Genomic DNA, 22,432 nt, shown 5'->3' on the forward strand with positions numbered 1-22,432 from the left:
GTTAATTAGAATCTTTAAAAGCAATCAGGGACTTGAGTAAATGAAAATTTAAACTGGAATATTTTCTGGTACTTTTTGAACTTAGGAACATGAAATTAAATAAAATAGCTCCTTTGGTACTTTTTCGTACTTCACTGGTACTGGTACTTTTAGAGCTTTCTAAAATATTGAATATATAAACATAAAATTAAACACGAAAATTGAAAAAGCATACTATGGTACTTTTTTGTTCTTTTACTAATACTTTTCGAATTTTCTATAATATTGAACCTAAAAACATTAAATTGGAAATGTAGCTTCCTGATTGTATAAAAATCTTTATGCGTTTTTTTTTGGTTTCTGGTTGAAAATTAAACATGCGTCATCCTGATTTAATGAAAATATATAAAAAGGCACTGTCTGGTACTTTTTCGTTATTCAACTGTTTTTTCTAATTTTCTGTAATATTGAGACTAGAATCATAAAATCAAACTTAAAGAATTCTCTAAAAGGGGAATTTTTGATATTGCAGATATATACATTTACAATAATGATATTTATTTTATTCCATTACGATAAGGGTAGCGAAGCACACTGGGAATAGCTAGTTCATACATAATTATAGAAGACCCCCCTAATGGGAAAATTTAATTTGAAATTGAAATGTCAGACTTTTACAGGGAGATTGTGACAATTTTTTTTTTTTTTTGGGAGAACCAATCCCTATCGTTTCGATAGACATTTATACATCGTATATAGCTAAACTGTTTTAGATATTTATTAAACCAATATTTCGTTGTGTTACAAGCGATATAACAAAATATACACCAACTATTTTTTTTTTGGAATTTGTTTAGCAGGGATGGAAATTGAGATTTTAAAATTGTACTTGTATGTCACGAATTATAAACTTTAACAGAAAGGTACTAGACTCTAGACTAGACTTTAGACTAGAATATAGAATATACTATAGACAAGAATATAGGCTATAGTCTAGACTAAAAAATAATCTATAGACAAGACTATAGATCAAACTATAGACAAAACTAAAAACTAGACTATAGGCTATAGATTGGACTATAGACGAGTCCATAGACTAGACTATATACGAGTGTATTAACTAGACTATATACGAGTCTATAGACTAGACTATAGACGAGTCTATAGATTAGACTATCATAAACTAAAAACTAGACTAAAGAGTAGAGTTTAGACTAGACTATAGACTTGACTATGGACTAGACTACTCTAATCTGTAAACTAGACTATAGACTAAACTATAGATTAGATTATAGACTAGTCTATAGACAAAACTATAGACTAAACTATATACTAAACTATAGGCTATTAACTAGACAATAGACTAGACTATACTAGGATCTAGACTAGATTAATGAAAAGACTATACTGTACTAAATACTAGACCAAAGACTAGACTTTAGACTAGACTATAGACTAGACTACAGACTAGACTATTGACTAGACTATAGACTAGACTATAGACTAGACTATAGACTAGACTATAGACTAGACTATAGACTAGACTATAGACTAGACTATAGACTAGACTATAGACTAGACTATAGACTAGACTATAGACTAGACTATAGACTAGACTATAGACTAGACTATAGACTAGACTATAGACAAGACTATAGACTAGACTATAGACTAGACTTTAGACAATAGAAAATGTGTATAGGTTAAAAAAAATACTCAATACCTAAACAAATATGTCCTGGTTGTCAAAATGCACTGAAAAAATACTACAATCGTACTAAATTGTCCATGCCTGATGTGTACTAACAAGTATAAAATTAATTAACCTGAAATTGTAGCATGTTTTAAATAAATATTTGTTTTTTGCATATTTCTTTTCGATTTGTTTATATTGCTTTGTTTATCTTAAGAAAAGATCACAGTATTTTTTTATTATTATCAATATGTATTAGTGGAACAGATGAGAGGGAAAACACAGTTAATATAATAATACGTGTATTGTTTTTATTTAGATAATGAAATAAAAAAGAAAAAACTGGTTTAAAAATTTAAATATTATTTATTTGAGACAAAACATTCACTATTATGTATATTTCATTCATATTATATTTACTACTATTACCCATTGTTTATTCGGACTGCATGTTGTTTAGAAAATTTATGTATCTGTAATAGATATCTTGCAATCTAATAGTGATGATATACAGAGGGTCAATGATGAGAAATATAGGTTTTATTTTTATACATTTTTAAAGGGGAGCAAAGATAACTGTTAGACAGTTAGGATAATTTCTATGAGTAATAAAATTTTGGTCCAGAATTTTCGTTAAAATTTCAAATCTAACGATTATCAACATTCAAAACAAAGGTTTAAAAAAATATACAAATTTAATGTTTTGAAATATCTTTTTCAACAAATGCCAACAAAAAAGCAGAACTTCAAAACAATGTGTGAAAAGAAAATAATTCGTGAATATGCCACAAGTTATTAAAAATCATTATGCTCTTAAAAACGAAGGTTTTTATGCAAAAACAAGGGAAGTCTTATAACAATTACATTTTTTATATTATTTATTTATTTTTTTTTTTTTCAAAACAATTGAAACAATACTAGTTGATATGGTATTTACCTTTATTTTTAAAAAATAAAGAAGATAACAACGTATGCAAACACATTTAATATTTTTAGTTGTTTATAATTTAAAATAAATTAAAAAAAAAAACACAACTCAAGTGTAACCAAAAGGACAAGTGTTTCTATATTTGACAAGAGTTTAAAATAAATAAAAAAATACAAAATAAATATAAAAATAACAAAGGAAGAAGAAAACAACTTTAAAGAAGAAAGAAATAACAACAGACTGGTTTTAGGATCGTCTGGGTCGAATATTGTATACACTTTAACGTATATTTAGAATCAGACACTTTAATTTTTTAATGAAATTTTAGTCAGTATTGGAACAGTGATACAAGCCGAAACGGCTTAAATCGGCGGCAGTTGATCGCCGATAATATTTTTCAAGCCGCGCCGCCGCCGAATTCTTCCGGCTTAAAAGCTTCAAGGCTTAAACGTAGCCGCTGATAAAGAATGGAATGGCACATGTAGGGTTCTATAAATCGACTTTCGAATAATCGAACAATAGACTTTTTGTCGAAAAAAGTCGAAAAGTCGAAGTCAACTATTTTGTTCCAAAAAAGTCGATAACTCGACTATCGTCTATGAAAAAAGTCGAAAAGTCGACTTTGTAAATAAAAGTCGAAAAGTCGAAAAAATTGGAAAAGAGTCGAAAAAAGTCGAAAAGTTGAAAAAAGTCGAAAAGTCGGAAAAAGTTGAAAAAAGTCGGAAAAATTCGAAAGAAGTCAAAAAATCGGAAAAGTCGAAAATAGTCGGAAAAAGTCGAAAAGTCGAAAATAGGAAGAAGTTGAAAAAACTCAAAAAATTGCAACAAATAGAAAAAATATAAATACATTTTTTATTAATAATAATATAATGTTAAATGGCAACATTATAAATTTACGCTTCTGGCAAATTCATAAATTTTTAACTCTGGTCGGAAAAAGGCGAAAAGTCGAAAATAGTTGAAAAGTCGGAAAAAGTCGGAAAAGTAAAAAAAAGTCGAAAAGTCGAAAATAGTCGAAAATAGTCGAAAAAAGTCGTTTCAACTATAGAACCCTACTTAAACGTAGCCGCTGATAAAGAATGGAATGGCACATGTATTTCGGGAAATAATTTTACCAATTAGAACGGAGTCGCCACTATTTTAAATTCTTATTGCAAATTGAAAAGAATTGTCAGACAATATTGTGCTAAAATTAAAAAAATTGTGAAAAGTACTACATCGGCTTGTATATCTGTATTGGAGATGTATTATCTTTATCCCGATATAAAACATTTTGTATTCGCATTTGGCACGGGTCTAAACATTATCCGAAATTATTTTTATTATATTTCTGCTTTCAAAGTCCCGTCGTTTAAGATTTTTGTTTGCTTTAAGACCAGAAAATATTTTGGCTTACTTTCTTTTATAGAGATTCCCTATTTTTAAGTCCCATTAGATTTCAAAGTTTTGAAACTGAAAATTTTCTGATTGATCGATTTGACTCATTTTTAATATTTCTCTCTGAATAAGCAAATAGAAATTATGTGTCTAATTTTATGGGTTTTGCAATAGATATTTGGATAAGTTACAAACATAATAGCGAATTCATTATATTTGTATAGTGACTCTATAAAAACAACCATGAATAATGTGTTTATTTTTTATAGGGGAAAATTAATGCTTAAATTCGAAAAAAACAGTTAAAAACAATTTTAAGGAAGGAAGCTCAAGGTTGACAGGGTGTTAGTGGTACTTGAAATTAATTTTATGAAAAAAATTTAAAATTAAATAGAATAAATTTACTTTTTTTTGCAAAGTAAAATATAAACAAAATAAAATACAAAAAAAAACAAAATTTTGTATTAATTTTTTTAATCACCCTCACAGAACAAATATATTCAAATATTTATTAACGAAATGTCAAAAACATGCAAAACGTAGGAGTGCTGCTTAACTCTATGACAGCTGGTAAGATAGTTAACAGTAAGTGACATAAAACAAGTCTTACAAAAACTTTAAAGTTGTATGTATGTTTTTATTAATAAATTTAATAAAATACACCTCATCAGGACATAATCTTGTCTCGTTAGAAAATAGCGCTGATACAATATAAATACTACGTATATTCCTAAGATACTTGCTGTCCCTATATAGAGCCCCTTTATTAAGGAGCATATGTTTGCTTTTAGAAACTTATGATACTATTTTCGCCATTTCTGCAGGATTACTGCAGAATTCTGAAAGAACTTTTTACAATATAACCTTTGGGTAATTCGTTGAAGTTGGTTTGTCTTTATTTTCTGTCATTGCGTGTATAATTAAAGTCAAAAACAATTTTTTTAAAATGTATAAAAGTATTGTGGGTATAACTATTTCTATGTACATACATATCTGTGTTTCTATTTGTCTATAAATGTAGTGTAGTAGTGACAAGGTTGTTATTAACCATACTACGCATATATAACCATTAAATCCAGTAAAAAGGAAAATATCATTAAAAGTTTTTTTTATAAAATATTAAAATAAAACATGAATGATAAATTTAATAACGTGTACTATCTACCTAGGAAAGGTTAATATTTTATAAATAATAAGACTAGAAAGTTAATGACAAATGTGGGCCATTAATTGTAAAGTTTTGATTTAATAAGATTTGTATATTTAATTTATGTTAAAGGGAATTAGTGTGGATTTGTCTATTGAGCAAATGAAGTTGCCAAATTTGTTATTAAAATTTAAAAAAAAGTTAGAAATTATAGTTGGCCGAGACCGACAATGTAAAATCCTACACCTGTAACTGGCGGTCCACACTAGGAAAGTTTTTTTGGGAAACATTTAATTTTGCGTGAGAGTGAAAGAGAATGAATATCATTCATCTCTATAGTGGTACGGAGATTCCCGTTCTCGGAAACTTATTTTGTTTTGTTATTCTTCTCATTCGTACAACAACAAATCAATCAATCATCTATCTATCTATCTATCTATCTATCTATCTATCTATCTGCCTATCCATCTACCTATCTATCTATCTATCTATCTATATATCTATCTATCTATCTATCTATCTATCTATCTATCTATCTATCTATCTATCTATCTATCTATCTATCTATCTATCTATCTATCTATCTATCTATCTACCTATCTTCTTAAACATTGGACGACACTACAGAGGAAATTTTCCATCCCTGGTTTAACCTTCATCGACTCCACTAAGACACTTGTTTATAAAACTTTTTCAACTCCCTACACATTCTTAATAATACTTAAAAACCCCAACAGAAATATCTAAAACATTATAAAGCTTATTAAAATGATAAAATCATTAAATTTTTCTTTAACCAACAACAATTACACAAAAAATACATTAAAATATGTAAAAAGAACAAAAAGATGACACAACTCAAAATGCTGCACCTTTTCTCTCTTGTTATTATTTCTCCCAACGAGCAGAACAGCGACATCAACAACAAAAATAACAAAAAACAACACATAAATAAATGATGATTAACTATCAAAAAACTGACCGAACCAACAAAAAAAAATACAAATTATTGAAAGAAAACAATTTTTTAATTGTTGTCTTTATTTAGTTAATAGACTTAAGCCAGCTACACAAAAAATGAAAGTTTTTCTTTTGTTTTCTAAAGAAATAAAATATATAAATGAAAAAAATAAAATACAACTTACATTTTGCAGTTAACGAAATTATTGCTGATGTCTATGATTATTATCGTTGTTGCTGTTATTATACTTGCTACTTTTTTAAGCAAAAACAAATCAAGAAGATTAAAGCAGCGCTGCAGAGAGTGTGGAATAAAATTGTGTATGTTTGTTGTTTGTATAAAGAGGTGTGTTGTTTGAGACACTTGTAAAAAAAAGAAAATGATTTTTTGGGACTTGTTTTTTTATGTATTCAGATTTTGTTGTTTTTCTTTATAAAACAAATAACTAGAACATCTTTTATTAATTGATAATTATACTTTTTATTAAACTAGACTTTTCATTTTTAAGCAACTTTTTCTTTATTTACCTCCTTTTTGTAATAATTTGCTAATGTAGACACAAAACGATTTCTCTATGATTTTTTCTTCTTTTTTTTTGTATACTTTTTTCTTGTTTCGTGTTCACACTTTTTTTTGCGATTATGATGTTTTTTTGTTTAATTATATTGTATTTGTTTATTTTATTCAACTGGCAGTAATTTTATGTTAAAATTTAAGTTTTATTAAACTATTTTCCAATTGGCAATTTTTTCTATTTGCTTTGATTTTTTCTTGATACTGTTTTCTGCTTTTGCACTTTTCCTATTTTGTCACTCACGAAAAACGTCAACTTCGTTTGACTTCTTTTTTCCAACTGATTTTTTGTGTACGTTGATTAGTACTGAACAGTGTTGGAAAATGAAGGAATAAAAATGTCATTTAAAGCGGGAAAAAACGCTTAAATTAGCCTATAATAGGAAATCTGGTTCAAATTGAATTTTAGAAGAAAAAAAAACGTAATACTGTTCTGCTCTAATATGTTTTGTTAATATAAAGTTAATGTTAATATAAATAAATACTGCTTTTTAATTACTTACATTATGTTTTTATACAATATCGTTAAAGAGCTTAAACTCACAACAGAAAACTCGATTTAAGACGCCATCGAAAAGTTTTTACTACAAACAAAAATATTTTTGTAGCTGCCGGTTCACACAGGAAAACTTTGCTAAAACAAACGTTTCTATGTGTAGACATTAAGAAAACTTCATAAGATAATTAATAAAAAGTTTATCAACAAAAGTTTTCTAGTGTGGACAATCGTATTTGAAAACTTTGCCGGTTTGCAGTCGATTTGCAATCGCCGCCGATATTTTTAGTGTCAGCCGACGTCGCCGTTTATATTTGTCGGCGCAGGGCTCTGGGTATATATCACAGGAAAATATACACACTTTTTGCGAATTGTTCGTTGTAAATATTATTATCTGAGAAGTAAATTATTAAATTTTGAGAACAACAAAACAAAGCTAAAATGTCTGATAACGAAAAGAATATACCGGAAGGCTGGGAAGAACGCACAAGTCGTTCAACGGGTAAGTTTTAACAAAAAAATAGAAACACTCTTGATGCGTAAAATAATGATGAGCATCCCTTTAATGTTGTTGCTATTTATGCGTTGTAACCATACCATAGCATTATTGATTTTTTAAATTTAATATTTTATGTTTTCCTAGGCCTAACCTATTATTTAAACATATACACTAAAGAATCCCAATGGGATTTGCCCACAGAACCGGCCAAAAAAGAAATTACCTCTACCGGCCCAAATGAGGTAAGAGCCTCCCATTTGCTGGTCAAACACAAGGGCAGTCGTCGTCCCTCGTCGTGGCGTGAAGAGAATATAACACGTACCAAAGATGAAGCTCGTCAAATATTGGAAGACTACCGAAAGAGGATTGAAAGTGGCGATGCCACTTTGGAGGAGTTGGCCCAATTGTACAGTGATTGCAGTTCAGCCAAACGAGGCGGAGATTTGGGCATGTTCGGTCGTGGTCAAATGCAAAAGCCATTTGAAGAGGCCGCCTTCAGCTTAAAAGTTGGTCAATTATCTAAGATAGTAGATACAGAATCTGGACTACATATTATTTTACGCACAGAATAAGTTATTTGCTACTACAGAACGTGTGTAGCATCACAACTACTAAGAAGTCAAATCAAAACCACAAAGCATTTTTAAAGTTTAAACATTGGATCGACTCATTGAAAAAAATGGGATTTTGTTAATCTTCTAAAACAAAGTCCACTTTTTTCTAGTGTTGCCGTTCTAGTTACCATCTCTTAAAACATAAAGTTTAATACAATTTTTAAATACATTTGAGAATTGATCATACTATTATTATTATTTAACAATTTACTCCTTAAACTGCATTTTTAAAAGGAAAATCTTTCCGTTTGTTTTTTTTAATAAAAACTATTATTTGTTTAATATATTTTTTTCAGTTTGTTTTCCTATTTTTTTTTATAAATTTTTGAAAAATAATAAATTTTAAACCTAAAAACTAAACAAGTTTTTTCTGCAACAGTTGTGCTCCATTGAATTTTTGTTTCTTCAAAACAGCTGTATGAGGTTTAAGCAATTTTTTTACTTGTTTTAGTAAATCTTCCGAGTTGTTTTCCACAATATTGAGTAGAACAAAGCAGGCACGATTTATACTTAACCAGGACTTAAGAGTGTCTTCGTTTAGTTCTTGTACTAAAAAGTTACCAAAGGTTTCACTACTGCTATCCTGAGCCAAACGTTCTTTGTCGTTTTTAATGATTTTCTTTAACACAATATGAAGTCCAGCCTCTTCAATGCCTAAAACGTTAACTGTGGAGACCTAAAGAAGGGCAAGGTTAATATAATAAAGTTTTATTCAATTAGTATTGTGTAGCCTAACCTGTTCTTCCTTTTCTTCGTTGTCCGAATCCTCTTCCTGTTCGCCTTCTGCAGTTTCTTCCTTGTCTTCTTTAATAATAATTTTCTGAGCCTGTTTACGTTGCTTTGTTTTTAATTTAGTAGCTTCTGCTATAATTTTTTCTACATCTTGTGGTTTTTTAACTTTTTTATCCTTCGATTCCTCTTCAACACTAACCGACCAATCTGACTTGGCCACGATTTTAGCTAGAGCTGCTGCAGCATTGGCAAAATTTGTGGAGGTCACTAAAACATAAAAATTGCTTAAATTATTAATTTTTCATTAAAGAATGACAAAATTTAATTACATTTCTTTAATATTTCCGCTGTAACCAAACCAATATGTTTATCCGATAACCAAAATTCTGGATTTTCTGCTATAGCCGTGGCAATGGGTTCTTCGATTTGTTCAAAAATTTCCTTACGTCTCACCTCCTTATCTTTTTTACCATATTGCAGACCTTCTTCTATAGTGGCTATGAAAGTGGGATGGAAACAGTTGGTATCGCCAGGCGAAACTAGCCATTCAATTACACGTCTACCCCATTGATTGGCCATAAGAGTTTGTAATTCTGGGTGTATAGTATCGTAGATAGCTTTTTTGGTTGCCTTTGTATCGTCCAATGCATTGAGAACGGCAATAGCGAAAATATGCCCATGTTCGTGAGTGCATATCTTTACCAAGTGTTCCTTAATGTTTTTGATTATAGCCTGAAATGAAGATTTATAAAGGGAGTTAATTGGAAGGTCTTTAAAAGTGTGAATTACATATAATTGATTTTGCATTAAACTAGAAATTGAACTTTAGAAGAATAAGAACTAGAAATTATCTAATTGAACTAGAACTCAACATGACGTGAACTAGAAATGAATTTCAATTAAACGAAAACTGAATTAGAACGTAATTGCAACTGAACTAAAACTGAGTATGAATCGAATAAAAACTGAACCTAAACTACAATTTAACTAGAATTGAAATATAAAAGAATTAATATTAAACTAGAACTGGAATTAACATAAATATGATTAATTTTACTCACTCTTCTATTTTTAGGTGTCGAGTTGTGGAAACATATAATGGCAGCTTGACAACCATCTTTAGTGGTTAACATAAGAGGAATAAGTGAAGCAAACATTGTCACTGTTTCCTCAACTTTATCCTCTTCCATTTCCTTAACATATTCCAACATAACAGCATGTACCAAGGAATTATCAACCAATTGTTTATTGGAAACATGTTCCAAATTTGCCTTTACCGAACTTAAAATGGACGCCTTCATATTTGTAGTTTCCTTATAACAATCGGCCAGACATTTAACATTGTCATCCTTAGATTTTTTATACAAATCACCATAGAATTCTTGGCGCATGTAAGCTTTTTGTTTGGCATTTGCTACGCTAAGATAAACATGATCCAGAATTTTGCTAGATATATTGTGGCAGGCCAATTTTACAATGTTGCCTATGAATGAATCAACAAGTTTGGATTTAGTTACGGGTGAACCATATTTAAACATACGCAAAACACAAAAATGTGCATATTTTGAAATGGACATTTCTACCGCAAAAGGCATTAAACGCTCCGATAGTTGTTCCCTCAGGGAGGGTGTAGCAAACTTAAGCATACATTGTATTATTCTAGCAGTGTCATGGGCCATGACCACTTTCTTGATGGTATCTCCCGAACTAAATAAATTGTATAATTTCTCTACTAACTCGGCTTTCTTTTCGGTTTTGCGACACTTTAACTTTTCATAGATCTGTTTGGCTTCTATGGATATTTCATAGGTGTTCTTTGTTTGTTTACGTTTCAATTTTAAATCTTTTTTATCCTGCTTAAATTTACGCCAATCAGTTTTCTCTGGCTCACCATCAGTAGCATTCTTTTCGCCAAACTTAGGTTTGCCAGCAAATTTATTTCCTGGTCGGGGGGCAAACTTATTACCGGGTTTTCCAGCAAATTTGTTGTCACCCTTACCCTTAAATTTACTATCCTTTCCAGCGGCACCTTTGGCTCCAGAGAATTTGGTGGGTTTACCAAATTTCTGTGTTTTGCTATCATTTTCACCTTGATTCTTTTCGAATTTGGGAGTTTTCTTTCTTAAGGGCTCTTCACCATTGCTGTTTTTATCAGCAGCACGTTTTTTGGTATTTATCATATTGGAAAATTGTTAATAAATTTATTAATTTCTATAAAACTTTACTTTTTGTGTAACACGTGCGCTTCTTTTTCTAAAATGCAATACGAATTGTTTTCATTTTTTGAATTGTCAAATAAGCACAGAGTTGTTAATAAAGACAGAGTTGTCAAATTAAGTTCTTGTAGTAGAAAAAGAGAGTGGCAGCTCTAACAATTTAAAATTTAAAATCAGACGTTTTAAATTAAAAACTCAATATTAAAATGTCTATAAAACATGAATTTAGTTTTACAATATCATGAAATCCTTTCAAATATCTTATAAAAAACTTGTGCTTTCATAATTTGCCTCATGTTTGTTAAAGTATTAACGACTCATTATCTCATTAAAAAAATCGATTTTTTCAGTTTATATTAAAATTTTGAAATAAAATAACTTTTTTTAGAAAGGGTACATAGAAAATGTGCATTTCAGAAAGTGTCTCACTGCACTTGAATATGAAAAATTTAATTCTATGATATCTTCTAATACAACAATATTGTTACTTAAAATATGTTTATGTATTATATGGATATGAGTTTCTGTTCCATTTGTATCTGTTAAAAACGGACAATAAATTAGAAGAGATCAATACCTATTATAGTTCAGAAGTTACTAATATTTACCCAAATAATTAATTTATTGTCGTCAGCAGTTGCGGTCGTAATTGTCATACTGTTACAACGCATTTAATTTCGCTTCATATATGGCAACATCTAACCAAATACAACACTGTACGTAAGAAAAAAATCAAAAAGAGCACAGGAAAAATCCACCATTTTTTCCAACAACATCGGCGTCTAAAAAATTTCTAATTTTTGTGAAAATATATTGTAGAAAAATAGTAAAAATATATAAAAACTTATTAAAACATTAAAAATAAAAGTGTATTTTTCAAATTTGAGAAAGAACAACACAAAAAATTATAAAAACTACGCTAAATATTAAAAAAAGGAAATCCCTCGCAAATAGAATCCAGTAATTGTGTATTTTTTTTTTCCATTCGGTGTTTTTTCTCTCGCTTAGTGGTGTCAAATAAGCAAAATGGTGGGTAAAATACATAAAAAGAAAATTTCCGAATATACGGAAGCTGCTGAAAATGAAGATAAACAAAGTGAACGAGGTGACGACGTTGAGGATGAAATGATACTGGATCATGTTGATCCAGCACCTAGTGGCAGCGAATCGGAAAATGGTGACATGGCCACTCATGATAACAACAAAAGCCTAGATTCCATCAAGTCAAATGATGATGATGCCGGTGTTGGTGACGTAGTAGGTACTGGTGGCTTAAACGATGATGATACCGACTTTCAACTTTCCGATGCGGACGACAATGATGACCTCGATGAAGAAAAAAATAAAAAAGCTAAAAAACGTAAGGCAAGTGGTTCCAAGAAGTCGGGAGATTATGAAAGTGATGATGAGCCCTTGAATGGTGGCACTCCAAAGAAGAAGGGTCGTAAGGCACCCGGCAAAGGTAAAGGCGGTAAGGGAAAAGCCAAAGCCAAGAAACCCGTCCATGATGATGAGGACGATGAAGAAGGCGAAGAGGAGTATGAAGTTAAGGATATTGTGGATCACAAAACTGAACGTGGTGTTTCCTATTTCCTAATAAGATGGAAGGGTTACACAAAGGATGATGATACTTGGGAACCAGAAGATACACTAAATTGTCCCGATATCATTGAAAGGTACATGAAAAAGGTAAGTTCGCAACATAATATAGTATATAGCATAATTGTATCTATGCATCAGAAAGACACACACAATAAAAAGGAAGGCTGTTTTGTGGGAGGCAAAAATTGACAAAGCTAAATGGAAGAAAGTGTGGTTAAAAACATGTAAACGAACCTCGAAAAAGAGTACAGTCGCTACACAATGATTGCCAAGTATTCACATTCTCTTTGATTTAACAGGGTAGCCATGCTTAGACGAGATTAATGTTAAGTGGGGAAACATTTTATTGAAACAATTGTAGCGCTATACACACAAAACGAAAAAAGGAGTATACAATAAATGCAAAAAAAATTATAAGAAAAAGTAAAGAAATGCATAAAAGAATTATAGACAAACTAATTTTTTGGTTAATAATGTAGTTGGTAGAGATTTATTGAAGTGAGTTAAATATTTCAAAAAATAATATATTTTAACGAATGCCAACATGGTAAAAAGGGTAATTTGACTGTTAAATGTTTACGATTTAAATATATATTATTTCAAGTAATAATTTTAACCTAAAGTATATAAATAAAATTAAAAACATTATACTGAAATTGTCTGCCAAAAACAAAAGTGTGAAGTATTCAAACATTATGTTTTATACCCACCCCTTTGGTATGAATGCAGTTTTATCGAAATATATTATATATACCGGTTTTTACAAATTTTTATTATTTTGTATAAAAATCTAATGCTAAGGAAAGTGTTAGTTAGGTGCTGATGCTAATTGTAGGTGTTTGCGTTTACCGGTTGCTGTCGTTTTTAAATATATGCATAATTTTATTGAATCTTTTAAAAATGTTATAGATATTTTTTTATTCGTTGACCCGCCATATTTGTTTTTGGTGTTGCATTAAGCAAATTTCTCATATTTTGAGACTTTAGAGTAAAAATAGTGTAATGACCGGAGTTTCTTTAATGTATTGAGATGAATATAGAGGAATTGGCATAGGGAATTGAATGCTTCTGTAGCTATGTATGTCTATTTTAAAGATTATATGCAAAAGGATTGGAAAATCCAGTCTAAAGTCTAGTATATTGCCTAGTATATAGTCTAGCCTATAGTCTAGTCTATATATATAGTCTATAGTCTAGTGTAAAGTCTAGTCTATAGTCTAGTCTATAATCTAGTCTACAGTCTAGTCTATAGTCTAGTCTATAGACTGGTCTATAGTCTAGTCTAAAGCCTAGTCTATAGTCTAGTCTATAGTCTGGTCTATAGTCTAGTCTAAAGCCTAGTCTATAGTCTAGTCTATAGTCTAGTCTATAGTCTAGTCTATAGTCTAGTCTATAGTCTAGTCTATAGTCTAGTCTATAGTCTAGTCTAGTCTATAGTCTAGTCTATAGTCTAGTCTAGTTCTTAGTCTAGTCTATAGTCTAGTTTATAGTCTAGTCTATAGTCTATTCAATAGTCTAGTCTTTAGTCTAGTATATAGTTTAGTATATAGTCTAGTCTATAGTCTGGTCTATAGTCTAGTCTATAGACTAGACTATAGTCTGGTTTAGTCTAGTATAGAGTCTAGTCTATAGTCTAGTCTAGTCTAGTCTAATCTAGACTATAGACTAGACTAGATTATGTCTAGTCTATAGTCTAGTTTAGTCTAGTCTAGTCTAATTTAGTCTATAATCTAGTCTATAGTCTAGTACATAGTCTAAGACTAGACTATAGGCTAGGCTAGATTATAGACTAGCCTATAGTAGAGCCTATATTCTACCCTATAGTCTAGCCTGTAGTCTAGTCTATAGTCTAGTCTATAGTCTAGTCTATAGTCTAGTCTATAGTCTAGTCTATAGTCTAGTTTATAGTCTAGTCTATAGTCTAGTCTATAGTCTAGTCTTAGTCTAGTCTATAGTCTAGTCTATAGTCTAGTCTATAGTCTAGTCTATAGTCTAGTCTATAGTCTAGTCTATAGTCTAGTCTATAGTCTAGTCTATAGTCTAGTCTATAGTCTAGTCTATAGTCTAGTCTATAGTCTAGTCTATAGTCTAGTCTATAGTCTAGTCTATAGTCTAGTCTATAGTCTAGTCTATAGTCTAGTATATAGTCTAGTCTATAGTCTGGTCTATAGTCTAGTCAATTGTCTAGTCTATAATCTAGTATATAGTCTAGTCTTTATTCAAGTTTACGGTCTATTCTGTAGACTATAAGTTTTTATCGATACCGTAGATTAAAATATATAGGAGTTATGTTAGTAATCTGTGAACTACTAGGTTACCTCTTCTGCTTTATTGAGGGAGTTAATTGGTCTTTATTATTGTTCACAAAATATATGCATCGCAAGATAATCTTATCCAATAAATTTAATAAACTTACTCTCTCTCTTAGCAAAAATCATCACCGAAAAAAGGTTCACCAGCCAAAAAGAAAGGTGGCAAAGCGGCCGGTAAGAATAAGAAAGCTAAAGATGAAGACGAAGAACAAGAATGGGAAGTAGAAAAAATCATTGATTATGCCGAAGAAAAGAAGGGACGCGTTTTTCGCATACGCTGGAAGGGTTTCGGACCCAAAAATGACACCTGGGAACCTGAAGAGAATTTAAATTGTAGCGATATTATACAAAAGTTCTTAGCAAAAATGAAACTCCAGGAGAATGTTTCATTCAAAGAACTGCGCGAAGAGCCAAAGAAAACCAAACGTTTGGTTAACGAAACGGCACCGCGCACCAACATTAATAATCCGATTGGTCGCAAGTCGAAGAGATCGGTTACAAAGAAAAGGTAAGGTAAATATTACCAATATGCCCGAAAAAAAACTGAAACGGAAAAGACAACGATTACTATTAAATAATATCTCTTTGTCGCTTGCAGAGTTTTCTATGGCGATATGGAAGATTAAAATGGAATTATGTGTGTATTATAACAAAAACAAAAAAATACCAGCAAAAATTGGAGATGTTTTATTTTTTATTATAAAAGAAAACAATAATAATGCACATTTATATAAAATACGAATTAAGAAACATCCCTCTTTAAAACAATCCCCTTTTCCTTTTTCCATTCCCCCTTTTTTTTACAAAAAAAAAAAAAAAAAAACACATTTATATAGATTTATATATTTAAGTGCGTTTCTTATTTTGTGTTTCAAATTCTTTTTGTTTTTAAAAACACTGATTTTTATTATATAAATACATATTTATTTGTTTAACTGTGAGTAGAAAGAACATTGAATAGTGTTTGTTAATTCACCATTAAATGGTTAAACTTTTAATGGTTGTTTTAAACATTTATTTTTAACTGTATTATTTTGATAACATAAAATACTCTTTTTTTTAAATTATTTTAATATTTATTGCCTTAGAGCAATATTAAATTACCTTTTCTTATTTTGGTAAAACTTTTCTTTACATTTTAAACTATAACTTTTATACAAAATTTTAAATCATGTGTGTTTTTTTTTAAATTATTATTCCACAAAAAAAAGGAGAAACTTAAACTTATCAAACAAAGAAAAAAATTGCAAGATGAAAAATGGTAAAAATATTTAAAAAACAACAACATGAAATTGCATGAAATTTTGCAAAATTGTAGTATAGTTCTATAAGAAGTTTCTTTTTTAAAACAAATGATTTAAAATGAAAAAAAAAGAAAAACAAAACATACTTCTAAATAAATATACATATACATATAATAAAAAATTAAAAACACAAAACTCCAGAAATATAAATAATGAAATATAATTATTCAAAGAAATACAAACAAATAATAATAATATTAAAACAAAAAAAGAAAAACTTATTTTTTAGCAATAAACAAACAACTAGTTTTAAAGTGAAAAACAAAAAAAGTTTTACTCTTAATAAATCTTTGAAAGAATTATTTAGTTTTTTTTTACTTCCAACAATTATTTTAAATAGAAATCCCAAAGAATTTATTTATTTACAAACAAATTAGGTTTTAATTTTATATAAACAACTTTTTATTTATTATAATTAAAAGAAAAAATTTCGAAATATTTAAAGTAAATTACAATAAGTTTTTCAAGTTAATGTTTATTAAGACAAGTTTTGAAAAAAATCTTAAAAATTTTAAATTTTTGGAAAATTTTTACGAATTTTTCTTTTAATATCGTGTTTTTTAAAAAAAATGTTTTATAAAGGAATTCGAATATCAATTTATTACAAAATCTTTTGAATTTCTAAAATTCAATTTTGAATTTTAAAGAAATTTAGAATTTAAAAAAAATCGGAATTTTTACAAAAAATTCCAATATTTTACAAAATTTAAAAATTTTAGTTTAACAAAATTTTGATTATTTTTTTATCAAAAATTAAAAAAAGAACACTTTTAAATTTTTACAAAAGTTTTGAAATTTTTACAAAAATTTTGAAATTTTTAAAAAAAATTTGAAATTTTTAAAAAAATTTTAAAATTTATATAAATATTATGAAATTTGTATAAATATTTTGAAATTTTTAAAAAAATTTTGAAATGTTTACAAAAATTTTGAAATTTTTCCAAAATAATAAAAATTCTGGATTTTTCTTAAATTTTTAAAAATTAGAAAAAAATTTTAAATATTTTTATTTTAATGTAAAAATTTGAAATTTCTTAAAAATTTTGAAATTTTCTTAAATTTGTTCTTAAATTTTTTTTTGAAAAATTAAGAAAAAAATTTACAACATAAATTAAAATGCTCAATAATATTTGAAATTTTTTCCTATATTTTTCGATATTTTCTCTTTTAATTAAAAAATAATTTGTATTTATTTAAAAAAAAAAAAATGTCAACCTACTCATTTTAAAATCGACGAGATTTGAAATTAAGATTATTACAAATATTGGAAATTTGATGCAGTTTGAGGAACTAACAGACACAACCATACAGTGAAACTAAATTAAATAGATTCAATCAAAATAATTCAACTTTAAACTTTTCGTTCCAAAACTTAAGTTAAAAAAAGAACCTGCAAATTTGTTTATTTTTGTAAAAAGAATTTCATTTGTATTTCTATTTTTGTTTATTACAGTGATGATGATTATGATTTAATGCTTCCCGAAGATTCTGGTTTCGATACACAAGATGATTCTCTATCATTACGAGGACGTAATACAACGGCTGTTGATGAGTCATTTTTGAGAATGATGTTAAGTCTCATGAAGGATGTGCCGTTGAGTGTCAAGAATAAGTTTCAAGCCGATATGTTTGCCGCCATTTATAGGATTCGTGGGCAATATTTACTGGATTAAATAACGCTCGCAATTTGAAAAAGGAATGTTTTTTATTTCATTATTATTTTTAATTTTTAACTATATTAATATTTTTAAATCCATCATCACAGTTTATAAACAAACCCTCTCTACAATTCATTTATAAGGCTATAATAATTATTAGATTTGCCATTATTTTAAGTTCAAATTGTTTAATATAAAAGACATCATTTATTTTAAAAACATTATGTTTAATAAAACGAAGTTGCTCGGAAACGAAAGTAAACATACAGATTCGTTTCGCTCCAGAGAGTAACTTTTAATGAAGATTTTGAATTGAAAATTATCTTTTGTTTTAAAAATTTAATTTTCTTTCTTTTTTTCGCTTTCATTCATTCATTCATTCATTCATTTGTTTCTGAGGGTTAAAACACTTAAATACAACTTGCAATAAATATTAATTAAATTCATTATAAATTAGTTGAATAATAACAAACAACAATTAAAGTAAATATTAAAATATAAATAAAAAGGCTATGCGTAAACGGTTCAAAATATCATCAAACCCCTAACAATATGTCTGGCATATTGTTGAAGACCCACGTGTATTAGTTATTAAGTGCAAACAACATAAATCGAATTGATCGAATATTTATCTTAAAAAAAAACATTTTTAAATAATAAATTTCGAAAATATTCATAATTTTTAATGGAAAATAAAAAAAGTTGTTTTTATTTTAGAGTTAAAGGACAAAGGAATTCATTGTGTTATATAATAAAGAGAATCTGTGTAAAAGAGGATCTTCCAAACTTGCGGAGTAGTTCTGGAAGAGACACCTAAACTTACACGTATATATAGTTAAAATTTATTTACTACACTTGTATCCAAATCAGTTAGATCTAAACTAAAGGCCTGCGCAAATCAATAATGCGATAATTTGCTAAATGATGGCGCACAAGATATTTTTTTTTTAACAAATTGTTGCATTTTTGTTTTCTTGTACAGTTCTTTAATCTAAACCTAGTAGACGAGGCGCATCTAAAGGCTGAATCCAAAGGTACTCAGGTTATACCTTAGTTGGATTTGCCCTGCAGTTGAAAAGGTGTTGAACATTGTATGGGCCTATGTCACACGCAGGACAAAGATATTGGCCCCTATTCTACATTTCAATTCGAATCGAAATTTTCTCCATTTGTCAACTTCGGTATTCTGCATTTCGATCCGACTCTCCGCCACATAAAAAACAACTTACAAAAACTTAGGTACGATCGTAACGCAGAATACACACATTCGTAAAGCATTGAAACGAAATGGAAATGCTTCTTCTTTTTCTTACGATTCAGTTTTTTGTTGGAATACTTTTTTCGATCGTTGCGTAACTGAATGCGGGGTAATTAAATGGTGTCGTTTATTCTCGACCAGTATGCATTATGGTTTTCTTGTGCAGGGCTTTAATCTAAACCCAGTAGACGAGCCACATCTGAGTCCAAAAATATTCAGGTTCCAGCTAAGTTGGATTTGCCCTGCAGTTTTAAAAGTGTTGAACATTCTATGGTCCTGTGTCACACGCTGGACAGAGATGTTGAATGGTGTCGTTTATTCTCGACCAGTATGAGCTTATATAGGTACAACCAGCTTCTGAAGTACTCAAGTCTGTTGCTACCACTTAACTAGTGAAGTCAAATTGGAATCATCCCATCCCGGTGTTTCCGTCGTGGAATAGGGTCTTCCGTGATTTTTAAACCTCGGACTGGATACGAAGAGCATAACTTTTTCTCAGACATTTCAGTTTGGGGGTGAGTAGTTTGTACTTGTTTGGCCTAGTGACGGGACAAATAATCTACCGTCCCATTAGGAGCCAACAGGTCATCATGTCGCCCAATATGAGACAGACTTTTGATGGATTTTGGACGTGCGCATCGAAGTTCCACACAGACCTTCAAATATGGGAAAAACAAAGATGCAACAGGTTAGTGTGGTAGATTTTAGTTTGTGCTCATTTCATGACACTTCTAAAAAGGGGCAGCTCGATCAAAGGTGTCTTCATCAGCATGGCTCATAAGATTTACGTTTAAAAACTCGTTTTAATTAAAGTTTCCTACTAAACCATAACCGTTTATTAATCTCCATTCTAGTAGCTTTTTATTTACGAAATTGCAGATCGTTTCTTATAAAATTAAAGAACAACAATAAGTTTTTCATTTCAGTATGTGTGTGTGTGTGTATATTACAACTCAAACTAGATAAATTTCTTTTAGATTTATTTTAAAAATTTCTATATATCGCATTAACAATATGAGGATAATTTAAAGGCCGGGCTGAATACCAAAACCAGGACCTTTGGGTTCCTCTGTCAAAGAGGTGGGTTCACCCTTAGGTTCACTGGCGAAACGGCCATTACGAGGACCAGGAGGAGAGACGCGATCAGCCTTGCAGTCAGCCAAAATAGCTTGCATATCTTTAGCGGTTAAATCTTCCTAAAAAACAAACAAAAAATAAAAATATTAATCATATAAATAAATAAACATTAAAACAAACTAACAACTCACATAATAATCATCGTTAATAGCTACCATGGGAGCATTAACACAAGCACCCAAGCATTCTACTTCGGAAATGGTGAATTTCATATCCTTAGTGGTCTCACCAACACCAATGTTTAAGGTTTTCTGTAAGCAAAACAATATTGTAATATTGCTTTTCTTTAAGTTTTAATTTGTGTTATTACCTTGCATGTTTCTAGAATTTCATCGGAACCTCTCAACCAGCAGGGTGTGGTGGTGCATACTTGAATGTGGTATTTACCGGTTGGTTTACGCATGAACATGGTATAGAAAGTGGCTACTTCATAGACACGCATATTGGGCAATTCCAAAATTTCGGCTACCTTGTGCATGGCCGAAATGGGCAACCAACCGTATTGACGTTGAGCCAAATCCAATAAGGGAATCATGGCACCACGTTTGTGTCCTTCGGGATATATGCTTAAGATAGCTTCAACACGCTAGAATAGAATAAAATGTATATTAATTAATTAAATAAATCTGTTAGCTTTATTCTCGCTACTAGTATCGATCATGTTATCCTCAGACAAGTCAAGAATAAACTATAGAACAAAAGTTGTTCTTTAGGAGCTAATTGCCATATCAAATAACACATTTTAGAGAATGTCGAATGCCGCATTTAGCCCTTTGACTGCCAAAAAATTAATAATGCTACAGTTGGATGTTTCTCTGAGCTATGAATACTTATAAACATGATTGAAATAAACAAAGATTTTTGCAGAATAGGACAAAGATCAAAACAAGTCTGCTCATAAAATTTCCTCACAAACAAGATTCAAATAAACAAAACTTTACAGAATCCCTTGGGAAAAGGACAGAATAAGTCTGCTCATAAAATTTGGCCTTAATGTTCGACCACAACTAGCATGGATTCTTAGCTATTCAACTATCCCAAGGTAGTATGCACTCAACTTTCCCACTCACTCACTTTCTGCCTTAAATGCCAATTCCTAAATCTCCGGTATAGTTTTAGTTATTACACTTGTCTCGCTAGACAAACATTTACCGATAATTGGTTGCTCTTTTTTCATCATCTTTACTCACCTTCTTATTTTCTGGTGTGAATTCGAATGGTATGTCTGGATTGTCTTCGGGAGTATCACGGTGCACAAACAAATTATCACTGCGATTTACGGCCGAACTGGCAATGGTACGCAAACTGCCGCGCTAAAATAGTTTTAAACCAATTTGTTAATTCCATAAATCCATTATTTTTTCTATATAAATTTTGACTTTATATTTAAAATTACATAACCTTGCAAATTGTTGCTGCGGTCATTTGTTTTCACTATTCTCCTGTTAAATTAATACTTACCACATATTGCAAGGTTTTTGTTGCACAATTGGCAAGCATTTTTCTATATTAATTAAACAAATTGCCTTTTAAAATGTTTTTTAAAAAGGAAAAAAAGAAAATCTTTTCCCACTGGCACAGTCGCACACAAAACACCAGACAAAACGATTTTATTTAACGAATTGTCAAAATTGACAATAAACAGCTGTTTATAATGTTTATTTTTTTTCTTGACAGCTTTGGTGATGGGTTGTATTAAGGAAGTAGTAGATGAAGAAAATATGTTGCTTAAATGTAGCCGTTAAAATTAACACAATTTGAACTAATTTGTATATTGTTTCTTTTTATTGAAAATTATAAATTTAATCGTGGCTGGTAGATTTTGTATTGTCTTTTCTCTTAATAAGAAAAAGTGTTGCTAATAAAACAGAATTAATTAATTAACATCAAAAGGAAAGTAAACTTTTTGAAAATAATCAATGATAACGGGCTGCATGCAAATAAAC

At 29.6% G+C, this 22,432-nt stretch overlaps 5 protein-coding genes across 7 annotated transcripts in view; 2 read left to right on the top strand and 3 right to left on the bottom strand.

The window, feature by feature from the left end:
* The window catches only part of LOC111678612 (ecotropic viral integration site 5 ortholog), a 48,926-nt gene extending 41,976 nt beyond the window's left edge, over positions 1 to 6,950 (bottom strand). The window contains exon 1 of the mRNA XM_046947112.1: positions 6,270 to 6,950. The gene's annotated coding sequence lies outside the window, so the exon portion shown is untranslated. The remainder of the gene's footprint in view (positions 1 to 6,269) is intronic.
* A 507-nt stretch (positions 6,951 to 7,457) lies between these two features.
* On the top strand, positions 7,458 to 8,553 carry LOC111678604 (putative peptidyl-prolyl cis-trans isomerase dodo). The gene is made up of 2 exons (XM_023440003.2): positions 7,458 to 7,656; positions 7,798 to 8,553. The coding sequence occupies exons 1-2, from the start codon at positions 7,596 to 7,598 to the stop codon at positions 8,223 to 8,225; spliced, it is 489 nt and encodes a 162-aa protein (XP_023295771.1). The 5' UTR covers positions 7,458 to 7,595; the 3' UTR covers positions 8,226 to 8,553.
* On the bottom strand, positions 8,433 to 11,280 carry LOC111678603 (protein penguin). The gene is made up of 4 exons (XM_023440002.2): positions 10,061 to 11,280; positions 9,329 to 9,731; positions 9,004 to 9,266; positions 8,433 to 8,943 (listed from the first exon to the last, which is right to left on the bottom strand). The coding sequence occupies exons 1-4, from the start codon at positions 11,177 to 11,179 to the stop codon at positions 8,623 to 8,625; spliced, it is 2,106 nt and encodes a 701-aa protein (XP_023295770.2). The 5' UTR covers positions 11,180 to 11,280; the 3' UTR covers positions 8,433 to 8,622.
* Positions 11,281 to 11,956: 676 nt separating this feature from the next.
* On the top strand, positions 11,957 to 18,410 carry LOC111678610 (probable chromo domain-containing protein LHP1). 3 transcript variants are annotated; one of them, XM_023440009.2, is made up of 3 exons: positions 11,957 to 12,904; positions 15,246 to 15,637; positions 17,887 to 18,410. In XM_023440009.2, the coding sequence occupies exons 1-3, from the start codon at positions 12,242 to 12,244 to the stop codon at positions 18,104 to 18,106; spliced, it is 1,275 nt and encodes a 424-aa protein (XP_023295777.2). In that variant the 5' UTR covers positions 11,957 to 12,241; the 3' UTR covers positions 18,107 to 18,410. The 3 variants fall into 3 exon arrangements, with proteins under 3 accessions (XP_023295777.2, XP_023295779.1, XP_023295778.1); XM_023440011.2 differs by lacking the exon at positions 17,887 to 18,410 and adding an exon at positions 15,728 to 15,779 and having other exon boundaries at positions 11,959 to 12,904; positions 15,246 to 15,642; XM_023440010.2 differs by lacking the exon at positions 17,887 to 18,410 and adding an exon at positions 15,728 to 15,779 and having other exon boundaries at positions 11,960 to 12,904.
* Positions 18,411 to 20,312: 1,902 nt separating this feature from the next.
* LOC111678618 (NADH dehydrogenase [ubiquinone] flavoprotein 2, mitochondrial) lies at positions 20,313 to 22,108 on the bottom strand. Its single transcript, XM_023440024.2, has 5 exons — positions 21,948 to 22,108; positions 21,677 to 21,799; positions 20,797 to 21,072; positions 20,618 to 20,737; positions 20,313 to 20,545 (listed from the first exon to the last, which is right to left on the bottom strand). Exons 1-5 carry the CDS (start codon positions 21,984 to 21,986, stop codon positions 20,375 to 20,377), a joined length of 729 nt encoding a protein of 242 aa, XP_023295792.1. The 5' UTR covers positions 21,987 to 22,108; the 3' UTR covers positions 20,313 to 20,374.
* Between the last annotated feature and the right edge of the window lie 324 nt (positions 22,109 to 22,432).

The sequence above is a fragment of the Lucilia cuprina genome, chromosome 3 (genome assembly GCF_022045245.1).
Source record: "Lucilia cuprina isolate Lc7/37 chromosome 3, ASM2204524v1, whole genome shotgun sequence".
NCBI classification, from domain to species: domain Eukaryota; kingdom Metazoa; phylum Arthropoda; class Insecta; order Diptera; family Calliphoridae; genus Lucilia; species Lucilia cuprina.